This window comes from Gasterosteus aculeatus, chromosome 20 (genome assembly GCF_964276395.1).
Source record: "Gasterosteus aculeatus chromosome 20, fGasAcu3.hap1.1, whole genome shotgun sequence".
NCBI lineage: Eukaryota > Metazoa > Chordata > Actinopteri > Perciformes > Gasterosteidae > Gasterosteus > Gasterosteus aculeatus.
In genome coordinates this window covers 4,284,280-4,309,824 of record NC_135707.1, presented here as the reverse complement: position 1 = coordinate 4,309,824, position 25,545 = coordinate 4,284,280, and the positions used below count along the sequence as shown (strand labels likewise).

General features: G+C 48.7%; 1 protein-coding gene across 1 annotated transcript; it reads left to right on the top strand.

Annotated features, from left to right (window-relative positions):
• The first annotated feature begins 75 nt into the window (after positions 1–75).
• Positions 76–25,101, top strand: otud7b (OTU deubiquitinase 7B). Its single transcript, XM_040165611.2, has 12 exons — positions 76–379; positions 12,696–12,929; positions 13,712–13,882; positions 13,986–14,216; positions 15,321–15,422; positions 15,764–15,891; positions 17,064–17,170; positions 17,472–17,599; positions 17,951–18,100; positions 18,768–18,882; positions 19,663–19,741; positions 20,419–25,101. Exons 2-12 carry the CDS (start codon positions 12,845–12,847, stop codon positions 21,904–21,906), a joined length of 2,784 nt encoding a protein of 927 aa, XP_040021545.2. The 5' UTR covers positions 76–379; positions 12,696–12,844; the 3' UTR covers positions 21,907–25,101.
• The last annotated feature ends 444 nt before the right edge of the window (positions 25,102–25,545 follow it).

Genomic DNA, 25,545 nt, shown 5'->3' with positions numbered 1-25,545 from the left:
CCTGCGGCCAATCGGCAGGCGCACGCATTGCACTCTTCCCGTCTCATTTGGTGTTTACTCTTATTAGGAACATCCGTCAAAGAACACGGGGAACGTCCATTGGTTCTTAAAACTGTCGTTGAAATCAAACCTCTCTGATTGGATGGATTGTCACTTGGGGGCGGGCTCAACGCATCGCTTGACGTTGTTGTTGTAAGTGGTGTAGAAATTACTTTGTCGGGTGACGGTCCGGTTTGGGGGTTTTACGCGTAGTTCCACTAATGAAGACGCAAAAAAGTTAGGAGTTGATACTTGCCGAAACGTGAATGGTATTCACGAGTTGATACTCGCCGGGAAACTAAAGGGGACGATGACAAAAACATCCGCGAGGCCGTTGAAGGTAAGCTGTGGAGCGATATTCTGGCTACTAGCGTCAACGTTAGCTACCGTTAGCTGGTGATTAGCCAGGCTTGTAGTAGCCACTTGCTAGCCAAATGTTACGCTTCGCTCCCGTGAAAGAAATAAGCACTTCTCTTCAATTGAGAATTCATGCGCGCGTTCGGCGGCTCGTAAAATGGACATTTAACCCGACTAACACGCGACATTAAAGTTAAACACTGAGTGAATCGTGCACGAAACCCCGTGCGTTTGAACGCCTCGAAAATGCGTTTATGTAAGCATGTGTATTGTTGATATTTTTGTGTCAAAGGATAGTCGTATCTCTAAGTAGCTGGCTCACAGTCCACGTTTAGGACAATGCATCCCCAGCAGCACCGAAAAGCATCGTTCACATACATGTACATAGCGAGCAGGTTGACGAGCTGAAGTGGTTGCTGAACATAAACGTTAGCCTCTTTTTTTTGTAAGCTGTCATTTTACGTTGCAGCTGTATGCAGGCTGAGCATTAAAGTTGTCCTGAACAGGAGGTCAGCTCTACATATTCATGCTGGTATATCAGTGCAGCCTGAAGCATTCACTTAAATAGCTTTTTAAATTATATATATTTGTTTAGCTAGCTCTGGTAGCCGCCGGTCACGATCCGAGGTTTCACTCACGACGTGACATCTACTCAAAGCACCAGAACCGGTCCTTTCCAACTTATAAGACTAGTCCACTCGGTCCTGTTCGCTTTGCTCGTTTTCCAAACCACGACTTGGGCTGTTCTGCTTCATCTCCGCCCCCCGCCATGATGAAAAAGGGTTGCGTTACACTTTGCCTTAAATTATTCAGGTCTTGCATGTGTGGGCTCTTTTGTTTGCTGGGACACCAGGAACACACAGTCGACATGGAAAAAAACCAAACAACCGGAAAAAAGTTGGACAGGGGTAGAAGCTCCTTTTTTATGTTAATGCAAAAAAAATGAAATGGAAAAAGGCCACATCCCGATGGAGATGACTGCCTTCATCTGTGAGGAGGAAACTTGATTTAAAGGAGCAAGGTGCTGTGTCGGGAGAATGAAATGCATCCAGCCCCTCCAACTTGAACTCATTCCTTCCAATGGCTGTGCAGAAGGAATCAGACACACACACACACACACACACACACACACCCTGCCTGTCACTTGCAAAGAGGGCTGTTGATCAGCTGCAGTGATGAAAGCCTCCACGATCGTCCAACTCGCTGCTGGTAAACACGACCTGGAACATGGCGTGGTGGTGTGCAATAACAACACATGCAGGCACGAGTTGTTGTTGTTGTTGGCGTTGTGAGCTGTGTACGCTTCTGGGCTCCACCGGGCACTGGGGGTAGAGGATGCGAAAGGGCTTCGTTCCCACGATGCACCGTCACCCTGCGGAGGTGTGTGAGCTGGCCTTCTTTATGCGAGTCCTCTGCACTTCAAGGATCACGTTGATGCTCACAGCACCACGGGGACCGACCGCACCCCGGGCCTGTGTTTTAAACAGGGTTTAGCATCAGTTCCAAATAGATTCCAAATCTTGAGCGCCTAAAAGGAAAAATCCAAGGGTTCAAATAATTTATTTTTTTTTGGCACTCGGCGCTGCGAAAGAAAGAAGCATTTATCTACTTTGCAAGTAATGCGAGGGGAAGCGTTCTGTGAATGCTTGAATGGCTCCATCGGTCAGTGCACAAAACAGCCGGTGGATAAATCCATCCACGACCTGCAGCCAGCATCGCGTCACACAGCCACATCTTTAAACCCCTTTGTTGCACTTGGGTTGTCTTTTTATTTTTTAAAGGAAGATGCATTTGAATCGTGTCGATCCAAAGGAAAGGGTGTGACGAGATCTCCGACACTATTCCAAGCGGTCAGCATTTCACGTCACCCTACAAGCAACACGGGACAAGATGGGAAGGAGAGAGTGGTCGACTGTTTTCACTGCTATCTTGAAGTTGCTTGACATGGTGGCAAGGCGTTATTGGCTCACCGGTTCGATGTGACTCGTGGCAAAGTTGAATGCAGGGGGGAGCAGCAAGGACCTACTCTGAGGTTTCGTGTTACCATCTTAGCTCGCTCTGTCCCATCCTACAAACCTTTTGACATACATGGATTTGCTTAACTCTGAATGTGCTGCCCTGGTGTGTCTGTATATACCGTTTCACGGGTGGCATTACAATTTAAACAGGACCCCCGCCACCCCTAACAGCTGCTCGCCAAGCGCGTATGTGCGCCAGAGATTCAGTGTCGGGTTTTGCGAGCACGGGCCCATCCGTGCGTGGAGGTATTCCCGCGGGATCCCTCCGACGGGCCCGATTAATAAGTAAGCGGACGCGTGCTTCTCGGGGTCAGTGGGACAGACGGGTGATCTTGTCAGCTGACTGCGTTCCACTCACTTTTTAGCGGCGGTGGGCGCCCTCTTGGCCGGCTACCACCTCGCAGTCGAGCCGAGGGGCGGTTTTGGAAAAGACCACACGGAAGGGAAAACCACCTTCGTCCCGGCGGCGCCGCAGGGGATCAATAGGTGGCTTGTCTCCGTGCCCAGACAGCGACTCATAAAACTCTTTTGGAGCCCAACCCTCCCCGGCATGGCTGGTTGCCTGCCAGTCTTCGGACACAGCAGCCAGTGCCCCGGGGGGGGGGGGGGGGCACCTACCTCTTCAACAGCATGGCGGGTATCGCGCGCCCATGCTGAATGCTTCGGGATTAAATGTAGGCAGGATAGTTCGCACAGTTCGTTATTACAAAGTGTCAGTAGGGCGGAACAGAAAGATGTGGCCTTATGGAGCCGAGCCGAGCAGCCGTAATCCCACGCAGCCCGTGCCACGGCCCCAAGAGATGCTGCAGTAACGCGAGCTCGCTGTATCAGTTACTCTTCTTCACCCTTTTCCTCCTCTACATGCAGATTATTCTGTTTTTGATCCGTCCTATGGGAAATTCAGGGCATATTGTATACAGCTGTTTTGAATACGTCGATATTTCATCTGAAAGGGGGGGGCTCACAATGGACAAAGCGCTGCAAAGGTTGCTTGTTTCACGCTTCGTGGCAGCAATCAGTATGTCTCACTGTCTCTTGTGTTGGTCTCCTCCCCGGCTGCGACTGCTGTTGCCGTTTGTCAGCTCTGCTGGATCCTGTCACACGATATGAAGACGGTGTCTCTTCGGTTCATAAAATCTGATATTTTATCTCTTTGCTTCTGTGTTGCTTTGGTCCGTGGTGGAGGAAACATTCAAATCCAAAGCACCTGCAATGTTCCTCTTTCTTTTAGTAATGGCTTTAGTCGCTGTCTGCATAAACCTCTCCTATAGCTGACAAACAAATTGAATCCTACTTAATATGACCGGACTTTGTGATCGTTATTTCAGTAGGTATTTTATTCCAGTCATGAGACTATAATCTGTTATCCGGTGGTGGATTTGCAAACAAATCGAGGCTCCACAGAGGGTGGAAGAGGAGGAGGAGGGGTGGGGTTGGACTCTTTTACTGCTACCGGTCAGTGTCTGGTGATCAAGTCGCCAGCCATTGCCTCAGTGTGTCAACATTTGTTCACTGGGTAATGTTTATGTCAAAGCATTAGGCTCGTTGTTTCCTGTGCTGACTGGAAGCAATCAGCCTCTCCCGCCCGCCCCGGCCCCCGTTGATCCAGGACAGCGGGAGTAATCCCACACGCAGCCCTGATGAGGAGCCTGTAACCCGCGATGACATCACTCGGGGAGTGACGTTGCTGAGTCGCCCCGCTGCGTACTGGGCCCGGCCTGCAGCACGTGGGGATTCACATGAGGATTAGTGCCGCCCGCCTGCAGAGGCGGGTGCCTGTTTTGGCCACTGGCTAAAGATCCCGCTCGGCTTGGTTGGCTTCACATTCAGGCTGACTTAGCAGGGGGAGATGTTGAACGTTTGAACCGGCATCGAGATGCAAGCCGTTGCTCCATTTCGTGTCCAATGTTGAGGCTTTTTTCCAGGCCGCTGTCTCTCTTCCAGGCGTCTTTTGTTTTGCAGGGGTGGAAACTTTTTTTTTTTTTTAAATTCCAAAACGGCACAGTTCCAGGAAATGTCGGTTGTTCCTCAAGGGTTAATGTGCAAATTAAAGCACTGGTTGTCCCCCTTCTAAAGGTTAATCCTGTAACGATGAGCTCATTGTTTGAACACAAAGCAAAGAGGATACCACCAACCTGCAGACGTTATTTGCCACTGTTTATTTAAATATAGGAGTATACCTATGAACAATGGGAGAGGTTGTTCCTCCACAACCGATGTTGTATAGCCTGTTTTTAATACAGCTGGTCTGCCCAACATTGCCAAACTGCTGGGATTCACTTAAAAAAGGTTTGGGTTCTTGATATAATATCTATAAATCCATCTTGTCTGGCTCCATGTATTTACTTTCCGTCCTGTAGGCCAGAGAGAGGCGGCTGTTGGCTGTGGGCTCGGTTTAGGCGTCTGACTGGTGGTCGAGCGTGGAGGCTCCTCAAAACGCCGCAACAGCATCCGTTCTATTGGAAGTGAAAAAGTACTACTTCAGTGAAATAAGAGCGGAAAATGGCAGTGCATACTTATTTTTTTTTGTCTGCTCCAGACTGTTTTTCACAGGTTTGATTGAAAGATGGTTCATCCAATCGCCTGCCAGGCATTCCTTTTTCTGCCTCCCAAAATGTGTCCGACGGGTTCGGTGGAACGATCCATCGGGCAGGTTGATAAATTGCGTTGCTATCTTTGATTGTTAAGCTGAGTATACGATACAGATGCTCTACCACGGATACCTTTTATTTTTTGGGCGTAGAACTCTACTGTTTTCCCCTCGTTGTGGATCCCGCTGTAGAGAGTTTTGAATGGAGCTTCTCTGCATTTCCACATGCGCTGCCCACGCGGGAGTCCTTTTAGTATTAGTCCTAGAAACCACTTCTCCATCAGTTTAATCATCTTGTTTCTTACCGCAGACTCTTGTTACACATTGTTCAGTTCAAGGTTGAGTCTCCTCGCTCTTTGTTAATATGGGTAGCGCCTTTGATGGCTGCAGAGGCTTGGATTTCTTCACAAAGGGTAGAAAATCAATTAAAGAGGGGGCCGGGCGCTGGATGAGGACTTCTCACCCACTGAGTCTGGAGTTTAGGTCGGCAAAAACGACCTAAAGCAACACTGCACGACGGTCACCGAGCGTAGCCGCGTATCCGTCCGCCCCGAAGCGGCCGTCCTCAAGAGGCAGAACCGCCCTATTGCTCCGGGTCCTCGAGGGCTCCGAAAGCATCGCCGACGGATTCGCTTCCACTCCGCCGCTCGATCAGCGATCAAATCCTCTGTTTCAGGTGTCGGACGTAAAGACGCGGTTAGTGAAGGTCGTCTCTGTGCTGAATGTGGGAAAGCCCCCCCATTGCGGGAGAACTTTCCCTGATCCAAATTTCCGCCGTGTCACCTGATGAGCGAAGGATCGACCTGTCGAGCACATCCCGTCTCTACTGTAAACGGCAGCCCGCCCTGACTCTTCTTTGCTGTGTGTTGTGTTCAGAACAGAGCGGCCTCATTATGGTGATCGAAATCCGGCGTGCACTGGGCGTGACCTCTGGTGCCATGCATTCAGAGAGCACATGGAAGTGTCATTCTATGGTGATCGTTAGTCGAGGCATTGGGCGTTCAACAGGGCGTTCACAGGGCGTTCTTAAAGGGCGTCGGAGCTCACGTGTTGGGTGTTTGTCGCCACACGGCACTGGCTCCGTGTTTAAACTACGATTTGTAGAGCAGATTATTCTTAGACAATCTCAAACGGAAGGCTGCCCCGAATAGGTGATTATTCTCTGCATGTGTGTGTTCTGCAGACCAAGCATTGTTATGTTATCATATTGATTATTAGTTCCTTTCAGCTACACGGGGACAAAGACTCGGGTCACCTGACCACCTGATCCGTACATCCTGCATCCGCATCGAACATTTGCAAACACACACACGCCCTATTTCTTTACCCTCATGATGCTACGTTCTACACATTTGATGAGAAACATCTGTTGTGCAAGAGAGAGATGTATATCCTGTGTAAAGAGTAAGCCTGTTTTATTCCTCGTTTGCATATTTATTTAAGGTCTTGGTGTGTAAGTAGACCTTGTTTACCTCGCCTTCTTCTGCCTCGAGCTCTCTCTCGGAGGAGAATATAGGCCAGTTGCCGAGCTCACATGTATCAGGTTTGGATGTTTGCGCGACCGGGAGGCCTCCACAGGGAAGGTAGGCAAATTTTTGTGTGATGACCGGGCGGCTTTTGAGCTGGACCGGCTCGAGTGGCGCGGCCTCAGAGGGCGGACATGGTGTGGAATCTCTGACATCAGCTGTGCGCGCATCCAGACTGGTGTTGTCTTACGCGTTACACACACACACACTAATGCCCACAGCTGGTGGCGAAGCCTCCACCACGGCTGGAATGTGCTTGCTCTAGGTGTGCATAGGCAAAAAATGTCACCCATTACAGTAGAAATAACATACCTGCTTCAGGAATCCACTGAAACAGGTTCTCGCTCCGGAGCTTCGGCCTGGTTTCTAAGTTCCTGGTTGGTGGGAGGCAAATGGTGAAAGATGATGAATGTCCTTATTTGGAAGCTGCTGCAGCTGCACCAAGTTCTTTGCGCCACTGAAAGACAAAAGCTTACTAGTGTTTTGGCCAATGGACGAGCAAAGGCCCAGTAGTTCCTATAATTTACATGTTAACAGCTTCTCTGTGGATCTCCGGTATTGCCTCTGTGTGCTGTATGGATTTTTCTCCAACAACCAGCTTACTAGCATATTTCTTTTTGTCCAGGGAAATGGCCACACTCCGATTTCTCTCATTGATTTCCGAGACGTGGACCAACAACATCTGTAAACGTCAGATGCTTTTGGTGAGGCAGCAGTTTGCAAACAGAGCAGGAAGCTTTGTTTTCTTTTCTCCTTTTATGATTAACGTATTTAAAGGTGCACAATGAACAGAATTCATTTAGATATTGGCAAAGGAGGAAGAGCAGTGACTCTTTGTTACGCAAACCTCTCCCTCTGCAGCCGTCTCGTATGAGCCAGAGGAGATGTTTTCAACGCTCATGATATGCTTAAGCATTATGCAAGCCCTTGGAAAACGAATGTGCCCACGTCACACTGTTCTACATGATGCACCCAGCTGCCCTTGAAGACGACTGATGTTGCAGAAAATGTCAAAATTGGCTGCTTTTTTCTTTGCTGCCAGGGCAATTTTTCTATTCCAATAAAATCTGTGGGTTTATTTGTCAGCACGACGACCACATCGTCCGCAGAGAATGCATTGCTCCGCCTTATAGAATCACATTATGCGTCTTCCAAGGCTGCAGGTTCCACTGATTTTTCACATGTCAAGAGTGGCTACAGCAGAGATGAATTTTGCCCGGTCCGCGGACAGAGTTGCCTTTGTGTGCCGCACAGCTGGGCTGAGAGGAACCTTTTGAAAAACGGGTGTGAGGGCACGCTTTCCCCTCTCCATTCCTCAGCCGGTCGGCCTCCCGTCCAGCTGTAGCTCTTATGTGACGAGTCAGCGGCGGCTTGGTCCGTAACCGCATCACAGGTAAAGACAGCCGACGGACGGCCCTCTCGCCACACCGTGGGTTTTCCTACCTCTTTGTGTGGGGGGGTTTGTGATTGTTCCCAGGGAACTGAGCCCCTGTTTGCCGGAGCTTTGACTCACGGGCAGAGACGAGTCACAGTTTGCAGTTTTTCTGCATGCGTCTGTGGTTTTGAAGGCCGTACGTTACGCCTATCGCAAACATTTAGAGCACTTGGACTGCCAACTATGATGCCATTGTACCGATCTTATGTGCATCCGTCATGTGGAGATTTGTGTCTATATCTGGGGAGTCAACTGCTCTCCGGCTAAATAAACAGTTTAATCAAGGCAGCATTCCAGAGTCAACCTCCTCGGCCACATGGAAATTTGCAAGTTCATTATTTGCCGACAGCTGATGCAACATCCCTGCAGTAAGCTAAAACACGGGCTATCCTCTAGCTGTCAGTACTCACTGTTCCGGACCACACGGCCCCAGAGAGGGTGTGTTACATTCGTTGGGTCTTTGTCCCTCGGTCGGACTGAAATAGATGAGACAGACTTCATAGCCGCGGTCATACATGGTGCTCGGACCCCTTTTGAAGGGAAACGGAGCACCTCGGTCCACCTAGTTTGGTAAAGTTGATCACCGCCAGGTGTGTTGTACTCCTCTTTGACCCGAGCTCCTTTCCCTCTTAGTGGGTCACGACGAATGTAACCCGAGGGAGCCGAACAGGAAGTGGTGCATCGTCCACTACGAACAGATTGCGCCCCGTGTCCCCGTTTCCCCTCATTCGTGGAGACTTGCTGTAAGAACGGGCATGTTCTGCCATCTTGTAACCAGTAATCCTCATGTCTGCAGTCCGCCATTGTCTGTCTGTGCGTCCAAGTCTCTCAACACCACTGTTCGCTCGCTCTGCCCCAGTGGGGCGAGGAAACGAGGACTCGACAGGTGGCGGTGGGTTCACGCCGCGTAAACAAACCCCAAGTGTCCCAAAATAATCAGTTATGGCCTGTTTAATAATGGATGTGAACTTTCGCTTTTTATAGCCAAGGATATTGCATGAGAACATCTCTGAGCTAGTTAAGGATCTAATTTATTGGTCCGTGTCCTTTTTTAAACGGCTCATAATTCTCATACGGTTAGGGAGCTTGTGTGAGTAACCTGCACAGCGAAGCATAACAATGCATTCAGCGCACAAGCACCTTTTGCATGTTGTGCGTTAAAGGTTAGTCTTTCAGTCCTGCAGTGTGTGTGTGTGTGTGTGTGTGTTGTACATTGTATTGTCCCTTTTTCTTCTAAGGTCCCTTATCTGGGTAATAGTTTCACCCCATACTGATAACAACACTTTGAGTCAACACTGCTAAATCCTGTCTAAGACAATAAAAAGCAACAAGTGAGAGAAGAACTGCTGCTTAAACGCTTCGGGTAGAGAAATGTTGATGTTGTCTAAAACCGTCACAAGGGAAGAAGCTTGTTTACAATAAAGATATAAATAGTGTTATTTTTCTTTTGCAGGTCATATGTAAAAATGACTTCTCTTTCCTCTTTTGAATAGAAATTGCCATTTCAAGCTGTGTTTTCACAATTCTATAAATTAATAGCGATTCACAACATTGTCCCGCTAATCAAATCCTGATCAAAATATTCTTAAATATCTTAATTTTTACAAATGGCCCTGAAACTTGCAATTACTTAAGTTTAGTTGAGAAACCAATATTTAAATTTCTTTCAAAAGCACTGTAATCATAAGATTACATTATATAATTGGGATGAATAAAAGGAAAACACTAGATAGAGGGTTTTTTTAGCCTACATTATGATCATTTCCGTTTTTCAGCATGGCCTGGGGATGAAACCCGATACCCTCTCACTCCAAGAGCCCAACATCTCTGAGGCACTGCTTTCCATACGACGAGCATGTGAAATGTGTCCAAAAAAATGCTCCGAGGGCGAGTAAAACAAACTCGTGTCCCCCGTCCCGGCGGTAAATTGACCCCCTCAGCCCACCGAGGGGCTGACGCAGTCGGCCGTGGTGACCTCTCCGTCTCCCTCGGTGATCCAGGACGTTCTCCCGGCTCCACAGCTTCAGCACCCACGTGGTGTCAGCAGCTCTGGTTACGTAAGCTCCCCTGCCAGACAAAAGCCCCCCCCCTCCCTCACCCTTCCCTTCCTCCCTCCCTCCCCCAGACACAAATCACTGACCGCCCCACGCAGGCAGCAGCCCTGTTCCTGTTGGCCTGTGACACTCGCAGGGGCTTTCTTCTGTAGATCTTATTTTTTGCTGGTTGACAAAGATAAAAATATATATATATGCATTTTCTTGACACCATGACTTATAAAATCAGTTGTTGTTGTTGAAAAAATCAATTTCTGTGTTTGCAGCAGCGTTCAATCTTTTGGGTATGATTTTACAAAACATGATTTATTTTGTATTTAATGAGCTCGATAGACTTCTCACCTCCCACGCCCTGTTTTGTTGTTGTTACCGTTTCCTCCTGACACGTCCACCATTGTTGTGACTGCTTTTTGTTTTGCTTAATTTTGCCAATTGCCAAAAAGAAATTTTCCCAGGGAGGGAAGTAAACATAACCAAGGCGCATACCAACAGCCTCCTTTAATTAGGCCTGACTCATGCATGTTAATACGCTCGCCAATCTGCTCATTTAAATAAATACATAAGCATACAAATGCGTACTGATTGATTTAAAACTTTTTTTGATAGACCCGTCCTTTCATGATGCCACTGTGTTAAACCAGAGATCTCGGGCCATGCAACGTGACATCAAACGCACCACGGTGGGTTCAGGGGAATGGCTGATGTGTGCCAGAGTGACAACAACCAGCCTTTTGTTGGTCTGCGTTGGTGCTTTCTCATTTATCACTTGGGTTGCCGATGCCAGTACAAAACAGTACAAAACCTTTTCTTTTATGGGCTGTTAATGAGCAAACAAACTGCACACTTACACACACAGCGCCCTAAAGTCCACCCCGAGGCTCGACTCTCGGCCATCGGACCTCGATGATAACACTTTGTTTATTATTAACACACAGGATTTGGCGTCTCGCCTCACGGCGTCCGCGTCGTTCATCGCGGTGTCCACCGATTCTGTTGTATGTGTAATACGTGTATACAGGTCATTTATGTCATACGTGTAAAGAGGTAGACATGTCCACCACACAACGAATCAAGAAAATACCGGCCGAGGGGACCGATTCAAACCCGCCTCTAGTGGGACACAATTGATGATTTTCTTGGGGGGTTTTTGGAGAGAATCCTTCTCATTTTACCTTTTTTCTTCAGTCTCATTGTGAAACTGGACAGATTCTTGGTACATCTTCGTTTGGTACCTATAGCAACGCGCTCACTCCACACATCCCTGGTGTCTTCCCTTTTTTTTTTTTTTTTGGTGCGGTGCTATTACCGGTCAGAACGCGGTCCAACCCACACTTCTGTCTAAGTCTCTTTTGATTCGCCTGTGGTCCGTCCCACATCTCTTAAGATGTTATGTGTGTGAGATCAGTAGAATTGACAGGAACGCGGGTAGACCCTGCAGGGCAGGCTGCTGAATGCCCGGCTTTGTACAGAGCGCTCTAGAAACACTCCGCGGACGAGAAAAGCCTGTTTTCTTTTTTTGTGGCTGGTCCTCCCCCCTGCGTGCCTTTTGTGGCTTTGACCGCAATAATGATGGAGGAACTGGGGGAGGTGGGAGGAGCGCCGAGCGAGAGAATGACAGAGGTGTGAGAAGAGTGAACCTGTGACTCATCCGGCGCTGTGGAAAGGAGTTCACTGAGTCAGAGAGGAGGCAGCAACATGAGCCATGAGACGAATGGGAATAGATGACTGTAGGTAGATGCAGAAGAAGAAGAAAGGCCGGCGTAACTGAACAGTTTATGAAGCTCAAGGCTGCGTAATGACCGGAGGACTTCATGATTGTGTGCACAGCTAAATGTAGTTATGGGAATACACAACAGAGCGTTATTGTTGTTCCCGGGCCGACGATGCGTTCATGGCTGCGTCTAAATCATAAAAAAAAGCTGTGTGATTTATTATTTACATCTACGAATCCGATAATGTGGACTGATGAAAATGCTCAATGCGTCGAGTGAGAAGAAGCCGCCGTGGCGATGCAAAGTGAATCGGTCTAACAAATGACAGCAGAGTGCTGTTCCTGGACCAATATTCCAGAGCAAGGCTTCCAAAGCGAGATGCTTTCATCCTCCGCTCGGACCCTCAAGCGCCTCTTTCTAGCCAGAGCCACTTCGATTCCTGTCCCGTGTCCGGCCCGGCATCGATTGCCCTCCACATCCTTTGTGTCGACTCATGCTGACTGCTGTTTTCCCTCTCGCTCTGGATGATGTGTCTGTATTGATTTCTGGACCAAGTCCTTTAGATCAGAGTAAAATCGTCTTATTGGAGGAAAAATTAGACCCCCAGGGTTCATTTCCTCACCTGCCCTGTTTGAAAAGTCCACAAAATACGTAATGTTTCTGCCCATTAATGGGCACCTTTATTCGTTGTAGATTATGATGATATGAGCAGAAATCCAGACTTTGTCAACATCAAAACCAGCAAATATTTGTACTTATCCGTTTCTGTATTGATTAATCTCTCAATGAATGTCGACACAAAGGATGTGGAGGGCAATCGATGCCACAGACGTCATAATTCATCTTGGCTCTCTGCTTTCTCTTTAATACCGTGCAAGGACCCGTTTCTCTAAATCTTGTGGGGGGGGTCATGTGTTTTCACCTGCAGGTTTGATCTGTTTGTGTCTGCGTTCTCTCTTTCCAGGGGAGGCAGGAAGCGTAGCGGCAGGCCGAGAGGATCGCTCCCCCCCCACCCCCACTTGCCGCCCTGTCAGGGCTGTCCCTGTTTTGTTTGTTTTTTTTGTTTTTTTTTCTACCCGGATACAACCTGCAACCTGGTGACTTCATGATCACATGACCGTGGATATGGACGCAGTCCTGTCCGACTTTGTCCGTTCCACTGGAGCAGAACCCGGATTGGCCAGAGACCTGCTAGAGGGTGAGTTCTCATTTCAACACGAGTCGACATAATTGCCCTAATCACGGCTTTATTATAGCAATGGCACAATTGGGCACCAAGTCACTGGGTGTATCAATTGACGCAATTATCACATCGCCCCGAGCTTGTGCCTCACGTTAAATACTGAGCAAACTTTGAGGTCCAATAAGGGTTATGATGAAGAATCAGGTTTATTTCTTTTTTCTTTCTTTCTACCAAATCCAGTTAAACTTCTTCACTAACTGCTTCCAATTAAATAACACATGATCAACGTGTTAGTTTTTTTAGTTCTTTGCTACTCCCATATTATTACAATCCATCTAGAAAAGGTGTGTGGGAGGCTTGATGGGGGGTCGTGGGGGGGGTGAAGTTGACAGCCGGTGATCATCTGAGTGGCAGCCAGGTTGACCGCTGTCTCAGCCGGTGCTTCTGGCTGGTTGCTGTTGATCAGGCGATCATCCAGGAACAGAAGGACGACATTCCTGGAGTCAACAGGGCTCCTGTTGCCTAGCAGCAACTCTAGCTGCAGATAAGAATACGGGTTGAAAATGTATGCCGGCGCAGTGAGCAGCAGCAGCAGGCCGGCGAGCCGAGCTCCTAATTTGGATAATTACTCAAGCGAGGGAATGTGCCAGTGGCTCTTCCAACAAGAGGACACTGTTAGCTGTTGAATTGACGTGGGGTAAATATTTAAGCTAATTAAGGATGTCGCTCGCCGCAGCACGCCGCGGGGTCCTGTTGGCTCAGAGTTACTTCGTTCTGATCCCGCTCTCTGTCCGCAGGCAAGAACTGGGATTTCACCGCTGCCCTCAGCGACTTTGAGCAGCTGCGACAAGTGCACGCTGGGAACCTGACGTATTCGTTCAACGAGGACCGGGCGTATCTGCCGCTGGAAAAGGAGATGGCCCGGCTGGGGCGGCCTGTACTCCACCGCCAAGACGAGGTGGTGCAAGGTGAGGCCGATCGGCCTTGAGCTGTGGGGAGGCGACACCTATTCTTACAGGGCCCCTGACCGCATGCTTAAAGCCCCCTTTCCCCCCCCCCACGTCCTTTCAGCCGCCACAGAGAAGCGCCTCTCGAGGGGCATTTCCCACGCCAGCTCCACCATCGTGTCGCTGGCGCGCTCTCACGTCTCCAGCATCGGGGGCAGCAGCGCCGAGCCGCTCCTGGACACGCCCCTGTGCACCTTCCAGCTGCCGGACCTCACCGTGTACCGGGAGGACTTCCGCGTCTTCATCGAGAGGGACCTGATCGAGCAGTCGATGATGGTGGCCCTGGAACATGCCGGTGAGAGGAAACCGAAAATCACCTCACAGGAGGAACAGCACAGCTGTCATAATGGCTGCGGTCCTTTTTAGTCCTGGTGTAGAAGTAGAAGCACCATTAACATCTGCGCTTTACTTGCGTTGACCAGTGAACATGTTTTTCACATGAACAACCCAACTGCTGATCGTTTATCAGCCAGAAGCTCAGTTTCCTATTTCTTTTTCCCCCCTTTTTGTGATCTATTGCATCGTTACTGTGTTGTACTGCATGAAATACACTTTAGTTCCCGCTAAAGCCTCCTAGCCACTATCGTGCTGTTTTTTCATAGAGATGCAGCACTTTTATACAGTAAAAATCAAGGCCACAGAGAGAAAAATATGACGGGATCCAAAAATGTCCGCTTCCCCCTCTGGGGTTCCGAGGGTCAAGTCGCATCGCAGTGTAGAGCTTTTTGCACATTCATATTTTAATTTCAGATGGGTGGGATGGTGGGAAATATATTTTTATTTTATTAAATATTATTATATTTGTTGAAATTTTAAATTTAATTGAAATGACATCCTGATGCCAATTGACAGAATAAAATGTAGTCTCCCAATCATTTGTCCCCGGATGAAGTGATAATGGATGGGCGGGCTGCGTGTATTCCACCTGCAGCTTTACAGCTGTGGCTTCAAACGCATGACACATGTTGTTAACGTTCATGAGGCAGATGGGAGAGAATGTTGGTCTGGATTTATCAACTTGTGGAGCCAACGCTGGGCCTGTTTTCTGTTTTTATTCGGTTTAAGCATTTTTAATATCTCGCTCCGCTGCGTGTCTCTCTCCAACGTTACCTACCCAAGTGTTAAATTGAAGACCAGAGAATCATTTATTTTATTGAGAAACATTTCAAATGACTTCGGAACTATGAAGCCAAACCCTATTCTGTGCTCTATAATAATACAGAGTCATGTGACCTCTTCCCAGCATAAAAATGTAGCTTTAAATTGAATTCCTTCCCAAACCTCATGTAATCCATTTGATTTGAACTACAGCAACTGTTTTGGATTCAATGCAGCAGCATGTTTGTATTTGCAAACAGGTGAGTTAAGTTTGTATTTATTTTGTCCCATATGCCTGCAGGGCGACTGAACTGGTGGACTAAAGTGGTTTCAAACTGTCAAAATCTGCTGCCTCTGGCAACAAGTGGAGACGGAAATTGCCTGCTACACGCCGCCTCGCTCGGTGAGTATTGCGGACCTTTGGAACCAGGCAGGTTCACACTCCATTAGCGTTCATTGGGCTTTATTGTTGGTTTAAGCACTAATTGCATTTTACGACGTTGCAGTGCACTTAGTCTTTGTCGCCCACTTAGGAAATTAATAGTGTCCTTAATAATGTGCAGGCATTGTTCAAGCGCCCCCCGCCTCCCCTCCTTTGTGCTGCGGGTTAGTAGATGTGACAGTAACATTCATGTGCTTGACCTGTGCTTTTAACTACGATACTACGAGCTCACTTCATTTTGGCCCTTGAATGAGATCATGCCTTTTTTTCTTTTATATCGTTAAACCGGTTTTCTTCTGCAGGTATGTGGGGCTTTCACGACCGGGACCTGATGCTACGGAAGTCGCTGTACGCGCTGATGGACCGCGGCTTGGAGCGCGAGGCGCTGAAGCGCAGGTGGAGGTGGCAGCAGACCCAGCAGAACAAAGAGGTCTGTCATAGTGGCCGCACGTTTCTCCCGGTCAGTTCGGTGGTGCCCGTATGAGGCGAGGCACCGAGGAGCTAGTGGGCTGCACAATGTTGCTTGTCTGACTCATTTGACCAAAGGCAAGAGGGAAGGGGGGGGGTGTGTATACAGGGACAATGGACAAGTAAAAGCCTTCATATGCTTCCTATAGCAGCATATCTCCCCGCAGCTGCTCGCACTTCAGCAACAGAACATTTGAAATGCGGAAAGCACACAGCTCACTGTTGTTCACCGTGGTTTTCTGTGCAGTCCCCGCTCCGTCAAAATACGGTGACGGGCACGACAAACGTCGGGCTGCCTCTAAGCTCCCAAGTTCTTTCTAGTGGCTCTGTAAAATAACCACAGACTAGATTTAATGGTACGCTACCACGAAGTCCGGCTTTACATGCCTGTGGTGATTCTGTTGCAGAGCTCGATGTGTTTTTGATTATCAGGCCTGGGAAGGAGGGTGGTAACTACAGTTTTAATTCTAATTCTGTTTTCTATAACCCTTGATTCCGTCACATAGTGCAGCCTGGAAAACCTTCGGGTGTTCCTTCTCAAATAGAAAGTGGCTTTATCCTTATCTTTACCCCACTGTTTAACTACATTATCTGTAAGTGCCGCTATCTCCACCCACTATCGCTTCTTTTTATCGCAGCCGCAGAAAGAGTCGTGCGTGCTCCTCCACTTCAATGCTCTTCAAAGGCTTTTTAAAAATATTTTGGACAGAACACAATGACTCTTCTCCCAGTGAAAGCAGGCGTAGCATCACGCTGAGCCTGTTTTCCAAAGTGGTTGCAGACGGCGTGCAGACACCCGCGGCTCAGATGCCGCACGGATGACTGCCTATTGCTCAGCCGTTAGTCAGTGGCCACCGCCGAGGTGTCCTTCGGCAAATCACTGAGGCCCCAAACTGCTGTAGTGGAGCTGCGCAGCGGTAGTGGGAGAAAAAAACTGTCCATTTCTGGAGGTTAAACATGATATTGGCGAAGGTTCTGCAGGTACTCTGTGACCTACAAAGGAGCTAGTTACATTTCTTTCCTCAATTGTCAGCATGTATCTTTGTGGTAAGACGGCATAACGTCCGTGCAAGCTTTTGTGACATTTGACACTCCCTCTCTAACTGTGTGTGTGTGTCCTTTCTTTCCCCTCAGTCCGGTCTGGTGTACACGGAGGAGGAGTGGCAGAAAGAGTGGAATGAACTGTTGAAGCTCGCCTCCAGTGAGCCCAGAATACACTACAGCACCAACGGCACCAACGGGTAAGGCGCTGGCCTCGGACAACGGCGGGCCTGTTAACCCAAACGCACACTTAGTCACACTCATGTTTTTATTCATGAACAAAACAGCGAGTGGCCGGCCCTCTTTTCAGTCAATCTGCTGTTTATTGTGTCGGGCAGAAGTCCAAAGGGTTAGACACACTCGCTTCTCACACTCTTTGGTTAGATGTGCTCTCGCCTTCATAGGGTCGTGTTTGCGGCCCAGGTCCCCTGTGCACATTTCTTTTGATGGCAACGTCTGGCTTTGCGACCGCGCAAACAATCGTGTCTCCATTGTCTTCAGGGCGGAGTCCTTAGACGAGCCGGTGTACGAGAGTTTAGAGGAGTTTCACGTCTTCGTCTTGGCCCACGTCCTGAGGAGACCCATCGTGGTGGTGGCCGACACCATGCTGAGGGACTCTGGAGGAGAGGGTGAATATGCGCCGAGCCTTGCATCACTTATTATTTCACATTATTCTAAATAGAATCGTTTTATTAAGTGGTGACTAATGAGTGGCCCGAGTCAGTGAAGCACACATCACCCACCTGGTCGCCCAAGCAGCGTAAAATAAACAATATGAACTTCTGCCAAATACTTGATGACACATGATGATCCACTGAAATCTCCGGTGACGACAGTCTTGTTATGGGGTGAAGTGAAAATTGAAAGTAGATATAAATAGACCTTCAACCAGCGTAATACCGCTTTGATGTTTTGACGGAGGTGAAGCTCGTTTATCATTTTGGCTCAAAGTGTTCCGCGTCCTTCCCATCCGTCCCCAGCCTTTGCTCCTATCCCGTTCGGAGGCATCTACCTTCCACTGGAGGTGCCAGCTGCCAAGTGCCATCGCTCGCCGCTGGTGCTGGCCTACGACCAGGCGCACTTCTCCGCCCTGGTCTCCATGGAGCAGAGGGACAGTTCCAAAGACCAAGGTAAAGCTCTGCAGCAAATGTCTCCATCGACATCAGAATACTGTTGTTCTTTAGGCCTCCGGGTAAGCTGTTGATATTTTTAATTAATATGGGTGTGCGGTTTCCAGGTAAATTCCTCCCGGGAAGATGTTTTGTAATTTCCATGTATGTAATGTGTGTTACGGTTTAAGTCTTCTGACCTTACATCCCATTTTAGAGCTTGATTGGTCGGTCTTTTTTAAATATTGACCTTAGTGGTTTATTTAAGAATGGTGACTAATAGCTATTGGGCTTTTGAGTATATCCAGCAATCTCATTGGCTCAACACCAAGCAAGCAAATGACCTCCTTCCAGTGTCGAAGTTGAATGACATTTTGATACAAATTTGACCAATAAAGTCACAGATTTGTCTGTGTGTGTGTGCGACTATATAACAATGTCGGTCCAAATGCAGTTTGTTACGTTTTCACCTTTTGGATTTTGGAGAAACACTGATTGAAAGCTTTCGCACAAATTACAAGTGTATCTCCAAAACATCGGCCAGACATTGAGTTGTTTACGGGTCTAAAAATATTCTATTCAGTCTGACGCTGCAGACTAAAAGTATTTCCCCCTGCGGACATTTCAGAGAGCTGGATTCAAACCTGTTTTTTCCAAGAATACCCTTTTCTCCCATCTCCATCAACAGTTGTGATCCCTCTCACTGACTCTGAGCACAAGATGCTGCCCCTGCACTTTGCCGTGGACCCTGGGAAGGACTGGGAGTGGGGCAAGGACGACACAGACAACGTGATGCTGGCAAGGTGCGTCCTCCTTCTACATCCAGATATGTTCGTTTAGGTCAAAATGTCTTTATTGTTGTTTTTTTACCAATGCATTTGTCAGCCGTGCGATGACGTGTGCACCCTTGTTGACGTCCTTCCCTTCAGCACTGCGTGCGAGCACGTAGGGATTGACCCCTGACTCCGGATTAGCACACTCAGTGCCAGTGACAATACGATTAGCTCTTAATACCTTCTATGAATGGACCCTGGGAATGAGCGCCAAAATAGCAGCTCGGTAAAAATAACCCTTCACCTTGGGCACGTCACTCGCTGACACCATGGACGCCTTATGGCGGTGGACAGAGTGGACAGACACAATATTGTCTGGGGAAAGAAAGGTCATTGAGTTAAAAGTGTAGCGCAGAACAACAACACCACAGCACCACAGCGAGACGCTTCCAGTGCGTTGGAGGCCATTTCAGCAGCAGCACCCTAATCATTCAGTGCTGTTGTATCCAGTCCAATAGCTTTGCTGTTATCCCAGCGAACAGCCGGGTTCATTTAAAACCGAGGAAAGCTTTCCTCAATGGAGTCATTTCTTGCGGTATCTTCCTCTCGCAGCCTTCCTTGCTTTGGATGTGTTTCCCGCGGTTGCCAAGTTTAGAATCCAGCTCCCGACTGTTATCCAACTACTAACAGCTCGGGCCACCGTAGATAACGTCACCCACTTCCCCATCGTCAACATGAATTCCATTCCCATCAAGACGACGCCGGAGCCGTCACTCATCTCTCTCTCCCTCTCTCTCTCTCTTCACCCAGTGTGGCTCTTTCGTTGGAGGCCAAGCTCCAGATGTTACACAGCTACATGACGGTCACCTGGCTGCCCCTGCCCTGTGAGGTAAAAGATGCCAGTCCACACATCCATCAAGAGCCACGTTTCGACTTTTATTGTGTAACCTGGTTTTACCTCAATAACCTTTTTCGACAGAGATGTAGAAAGTCTATTTTAAAAACACACTACACCGGGTCAATCGGGTCATTCAAGTCCCACCGCACAAACACCGGGACAAAGCTCTTCTTGTGTGCCGCATGCTAGCAGCAGGGAGCTAGAAGGGTGGTTAGAGTGGTTGTGTGGTTAGGCTGCAGGGACTGGCCCCAGGAAACAGGAAACCGTACTAAACTCTAATCTAAGGGGATTGTTCCGAAAGAAATGCTACCAGAGGGTAGCAGTGTGCTGAAAGATGGAACGCTTATCAGAATAGTGCGTCACCATAGAGGTCATGACTGTTCCAAATACAGCCGTGGTCATTTTAGAGCCTCCATAATGTTTGTACATTTTAGGCTTTTGGAAACTGAGTCATTTGTTTGTTTTGTATTTTGCTTTGGTCTGCAAAAAACAGCTCTATGAATCACTCTTTTCACATTGCCCCCCCCCCGCCCCGATACCTAGAGGACATATTCCAGGAGTTGTTTCCAGGATGTGACTTTTCCCCCATATCTACTGAATGTTATACATTTTCTCTTCTCGCCGGTATTTTTCGGCTAACTTGCGTTCCTGCTTTGTTTTCCTCGCAGCAAGCCCCTCTGGCCCAGCCAGAGTCTCCTACGGCCTCAGCGGGCGAGGACGCCCGAACGCCTCCCGACTCGGGCGAGTCCGATAAGGAGTCGGTCAGCAGCAGCTCCAACGGCAACGGAGACGCGGCAACAGGGCCGACGGTCAACGGAGGGGGGTCCATGGCCAAGAACGGCTCCTCTTCCTCATCCAGCTCCTGTAGCAACGGATCGGCCGGGGCTGCAAAGGACAAAACCAAGAAGGACAAGGACAAAGACAAGGACAAAGACAAAGATAAAAAGAGGGCAGACTCTGTGGCCAATAAGCTCGGCAGTTTCGGCAAAAGCCTGGGCAGCAAGCTGAAGAAGAACGTGGGCGGACTGATGACGGGGAAGAACGGCGGAGCAGCAGGCGCCAAGCAGGAGGGTGTGGAAAAGAAGAAGGGCTCGTTTAGGGGGAGGAAGGGCAGCAAGGACAGCTCGCCTTCGGCCCACGCCTCGGAGGACTCTGGGAAAGGCTCCCCCTCCTCGGGCAGCGAGCGCCTCAACGGGACGGGCAGCAGCATGAGCAGCAGCTGCGGCAGCAGCACCGAGAGCGACAACTACAAGTACAGCGCCGACGTCAAGGTCAGCCTGGGCATCCTGCGCGCCGCCATGCAAGGCGAGAGGAAACTCATCTTCGCCAGCCTCCTCACGACCAGCAACCGGCAGCCCTTCCAGGAGGAGATGATCCTGCGGTACCTGGCCGACGCGGAGGAGCGCTACCGCGGCGAGCAGGAGCAACAGCGGCGCGACGCGGAGCGGAAGGGCGTCGCCAACGGCGCCCAGCCCCCGAAGAAGGAGGCGCCCGGCGGGACGGAGGGGACCTACCGGCCGTACGAGGCCAGAGAGGAGCCGCCGGAGAACGCGTCTCCTTCCTTCAACCAGCTCAAGTCGTCTCCTTTGAGCCCCTCCATGTACTCCGGCGTTGTGCCCATCCCCCGGCCCTCCTTCATCGACCAGACTCCCGTGGCGGGGGCGCCCCTCACCCAGCACCTTCAAATGCACTACATGGACACCCGGCGCCAGCTGGCCGGAGGCTCCCCGGCGACCTCCTACCCCGGCCTCCCCTCCTACGCCACGCTTCCCCGGCACTGCCCCGCAACGCAGCCCCCGTCCCATCCCCAGTACAACAACTCGCAAGGCCCCGCCTCCCTGAGCCCGTCTCGCCTCGCGCCCTCGTACCCCCCCGACTTCGACCCGCCGGACTACCCCGGGTCTGAGCTCGCCGGCGGGTGTTACACTAACGGCTTCCGGGACCTGCGCTCCAACTTGGAGCCTCGGAGCGGGCAGCCGCCGGTCAGACACTACTCGCTGGGCAGCGCCGGCGGTCTGGCCAGCCGGCAGTCCAGCCGCTGTCGGACACCCAACTGCACCTACTACGGACACCCCGAGACGGGCAACTACTGCTCCTACTGCTACCGGGAGGAGCTGAAGAAGACGGAGCCGGACCTCGTCGTCCACAGGTTGTGAACCAACCAGGCCGGGGCTTGCGTTTGACAAGTGGCCTTTTTCAGTCCAAATAAATGAGCGGCGGCGGCGGATCGGCCTCGGGGTGAGCAGGAGAAAGGCACAACCAGCCCCCCCATCACTCCCCCTTTTTTTTTTTTTTTATCTGTGTCACTTCCTGTTGGAATGGACGACTCTACTGCAGAATAAACAGGGTGGTTTCTCGCTGCTGGGGTCACATGTTAGACCGTTGTATTAACCAACTGCACTTCTGTTACGTTTTGCTGTGGCTCTTATGCAGGCAGTGTGTGCGCGTGCGTGCGTGTGTGTGTGTGTGTGTGTGTGTGTGTGTGTGTGTGTGTGTGTGTGCGCGTGCTGCAGGCTCTCCTCCTTTTGATCAGTTTAACTCCTCGCTACTGTCTCCTCCCAGTGGAGAGAATGTATATGGCAGAAGTCCTACGTAACACTCATCAACACGCACACACTAAGTCAGACTCACGCCGCCACACACACACACGGAGACACGCGCACAAGCGGCAAAAAAGGCACGGGTGTCGCCGCTCTGTTTGTGGTGTATTACAACGTTGTTGATTGCTTAACTACGGGACGCTTAAGTCACATCTGGTTTACTCATTTGTACACTACTGTTACGAGACACTTGTACCTCGGGAAGCGGCAGAACGAATCCTCTCATTTCTTTCTCTCTGGTCCCCATTTGCTTAACGCAAACTAGTCCGTGGGCCGCTGTGGTGCTACTGCTACAGAATGCAAACGCATACGTGTCCGCACATTCAACACAACGAGTCTGCGCTGGCAGCCAGACATTGTTGGACAGAGAGGACGCAGAGTGTCCCACGCGTCCCGTCTTCTCTCGGCCGGGTCTTCCTCTCTCTCTGCCGCAGCAGGTTTGCCTTTGAGGCGTTTTGATTATTGTGGCGCAACACGAGCAATGCTACACACCACAAGTCCAAATGTCACACAGCACAACAGTGTCCGGAGACATGCTGCCGAGTTGGATCATTCAAACATTCTGACATGTGGCTGGTTGGTGGACCCATTTGGTCGCTGAATACGTGACGCGATGTCCTCAGCCGTGACTGTTTGCACGATGCGAAGGGGTCAATAATTGCCCGATAATATTCCCGTTGTATTGCCACATTTTACGGTTGTCAGTTATGAGTCTGAAAATGACGCGTTGGTCTGAGAAATGAAACGCGTTTCGTGCCGATCGCACCAAAGGTCACGGCCCCGCATCTTCATTTCTGGCATTTCGTCCCGACGAAAAACAAACCCGTTTGCGTAAAACTCTCTCTTTGCACAATTTCAAGCACTTTTCCTGATGTCCGTGGATACAACTTTTTTTGTTTTGTTTCCTACTGTTTTTGTAGTGGCCTGACTGTTGTCCCTTGTGCGTCTCTGCAGACACTGCCACCCGTGTTGATGGGCACCGCGGGGCCGCAGGCTGTCCCCCCCCCCCAAAGGGTTCCGTTACCGTTTCCGGTGCCAGCGTCACCGTCTAACTCAGTTTCCTAGTTGCCTTTTTTTCAGCATTTAGTTCTCTTGTGCAAGACGTAAACACCGAGCGCCCGCCGCCGACCGCAGTCTCTGCACACCACTGCCCCGAAATCTAACCGATGCTGTCGACTGGTTTAGCCGGCCGACGGTCCGATTTAGTCTTCCTTGTTAAAGTAACTGATTCGAGGCTGTGTGAAAGTAAAAATGACTCCTTTAATACTTGATTTATTCCCCTCCTATAAGCCATGGTGAGGAACTTCCCTTTGAAGTAGCGTGACTCTTGTTGACTGGATCGGTTCTTTTGGCGTCAAGTCGAGAAAAGCACAATTTAGAATACGATTCACTGCCTTGCCCAGTTGAGGGCAGTCTTGTTTTGTTTCTCCTTTTTTTCTTTCATTTTTTTTACCTCTGCGCTTGGAGCTTTCCCTCGCAACCGTTAAACAAAACTACAAATAAAAGTGACGGAATTTATCAGTGCAGCATTTTCTGTACACATTACGACGTAACACTATACAACATGATCTGTGATGCTAAAGACGGTCAAGGAAGATGGGGGTTTATTTGCTGTGCATTTAAAATAACACGAGTTTTAATGACAATAAAACACTAATTATGCTATACCCCCCCCCAAAAAAAAACAACGTGCATTAGCTGTGTTTATGTGTGTTGACCTGCGCCGGTACATTTAAACTCAGACGGGCCCCGTCAAGCGTGACGCCCGTTTTTAGAGATGCGTACGTGTGCAAACTCTCTTTTCCTCTCTAAAGTAATAATTAGCAGATGAAACCTTTTCATCGAATTACATAACGAATGCCTCAGAAACGTGAAAGACATCAGACTTTACAGGCTATGGAACACTTTTTTGTATTTAAGAAAGAAAGAAAACCAAGTTGTATAAATATGTTCCACGTTATTTTTGTAAGCCCAAAGTTTTACAGTGTTTTTAAGGGTAAGAATGTATGTTGTTGGAAAACTGAAACACGTGTGGATGACGAGCTCGGAGAGCCGGTGTTTACCACAAAGTCCCAGTCGAGCCTTTGGGTCCTCGAGGCAAAGCTGACCCAACAAGACATTTGAGGATTATATATATTTATAGTGAGATTTTTTCATAGGTTTCCTTGTGGAATGTTTAGTTGCGACATTTTAGGATGTTCTTTCTCACGTGGCTAATTGTCTAGCAGTGTGGTTTTCATTTGTTTGTTGATTTTTTTTTAAGTTTTTATCTGTACATTTTGGTCTTTTTTTTTTTCTACAGCCACCGACCCGTGCTATGCTAAAACACGACTGCAGCGTTCTTGTTGACCCGGCTCGTTTCCTCCGAACCAGAAGAAGAGAAATGGCTCAGAATTAGTTTTGCGACAACTGACCCGATATATATTTTTATATATTGTACAACACTGTAATTCCTGTGTGAACAGAACATTCATCCAAGGTGACATTAACATGGAATAGTTACATGGGACTGGAACTGTTGCATGTAAATGGCGAGCCATTCTACCAAATTTGTGCATTATTTTAACTTGGTTATAGTTGTCATGGTATTTTTTTATGTTTTTATTTTTATTCTATTTTCTGAGAGGAGCCCTAAGGCTGTGTGACAGTGCAATCTGGATTGAAAGAACATCAGATTTTATGTTTAGGTTATTATTATTATTATTATTATTTTTTGCACTGTTTGAATAAATTCTCATTGTATTTCAAGAATTCTTTGCTTCCTCTCGTTTCTGTGTTTAATGTAAAAATTAACCAACCTTTTAACCAACACATCGCTGGATTATAAATATATATAATTAATTATGTTAAAAAAGATTGACGCTTAAAGCAATTAATGACATAAAAGATGATTTTTCACATTTTAAATTTTGTCCAGAGTTAGCAAAGCTGTCATTTTTAAATTCGAGCAGAAGTGTAAAAATAATTTAGTTATATTTACATTAATAATCTATTCTTTATCTTCTCTTTTAAGCTAAGAGGGACAAATATTCCCTGATTTCAGCCCCTCAATATGCTTTTTGTGAGTTTGTTAACAGAAAACCGAATTTCCTCAGACATCCTCACAATCCTCAAATAAGAGTTGTGTCATCATCATTGAAGTGGAGCTGCAGAGAAACTTATCAGATGTCATAGAAACGAATCCATGCTGTTACG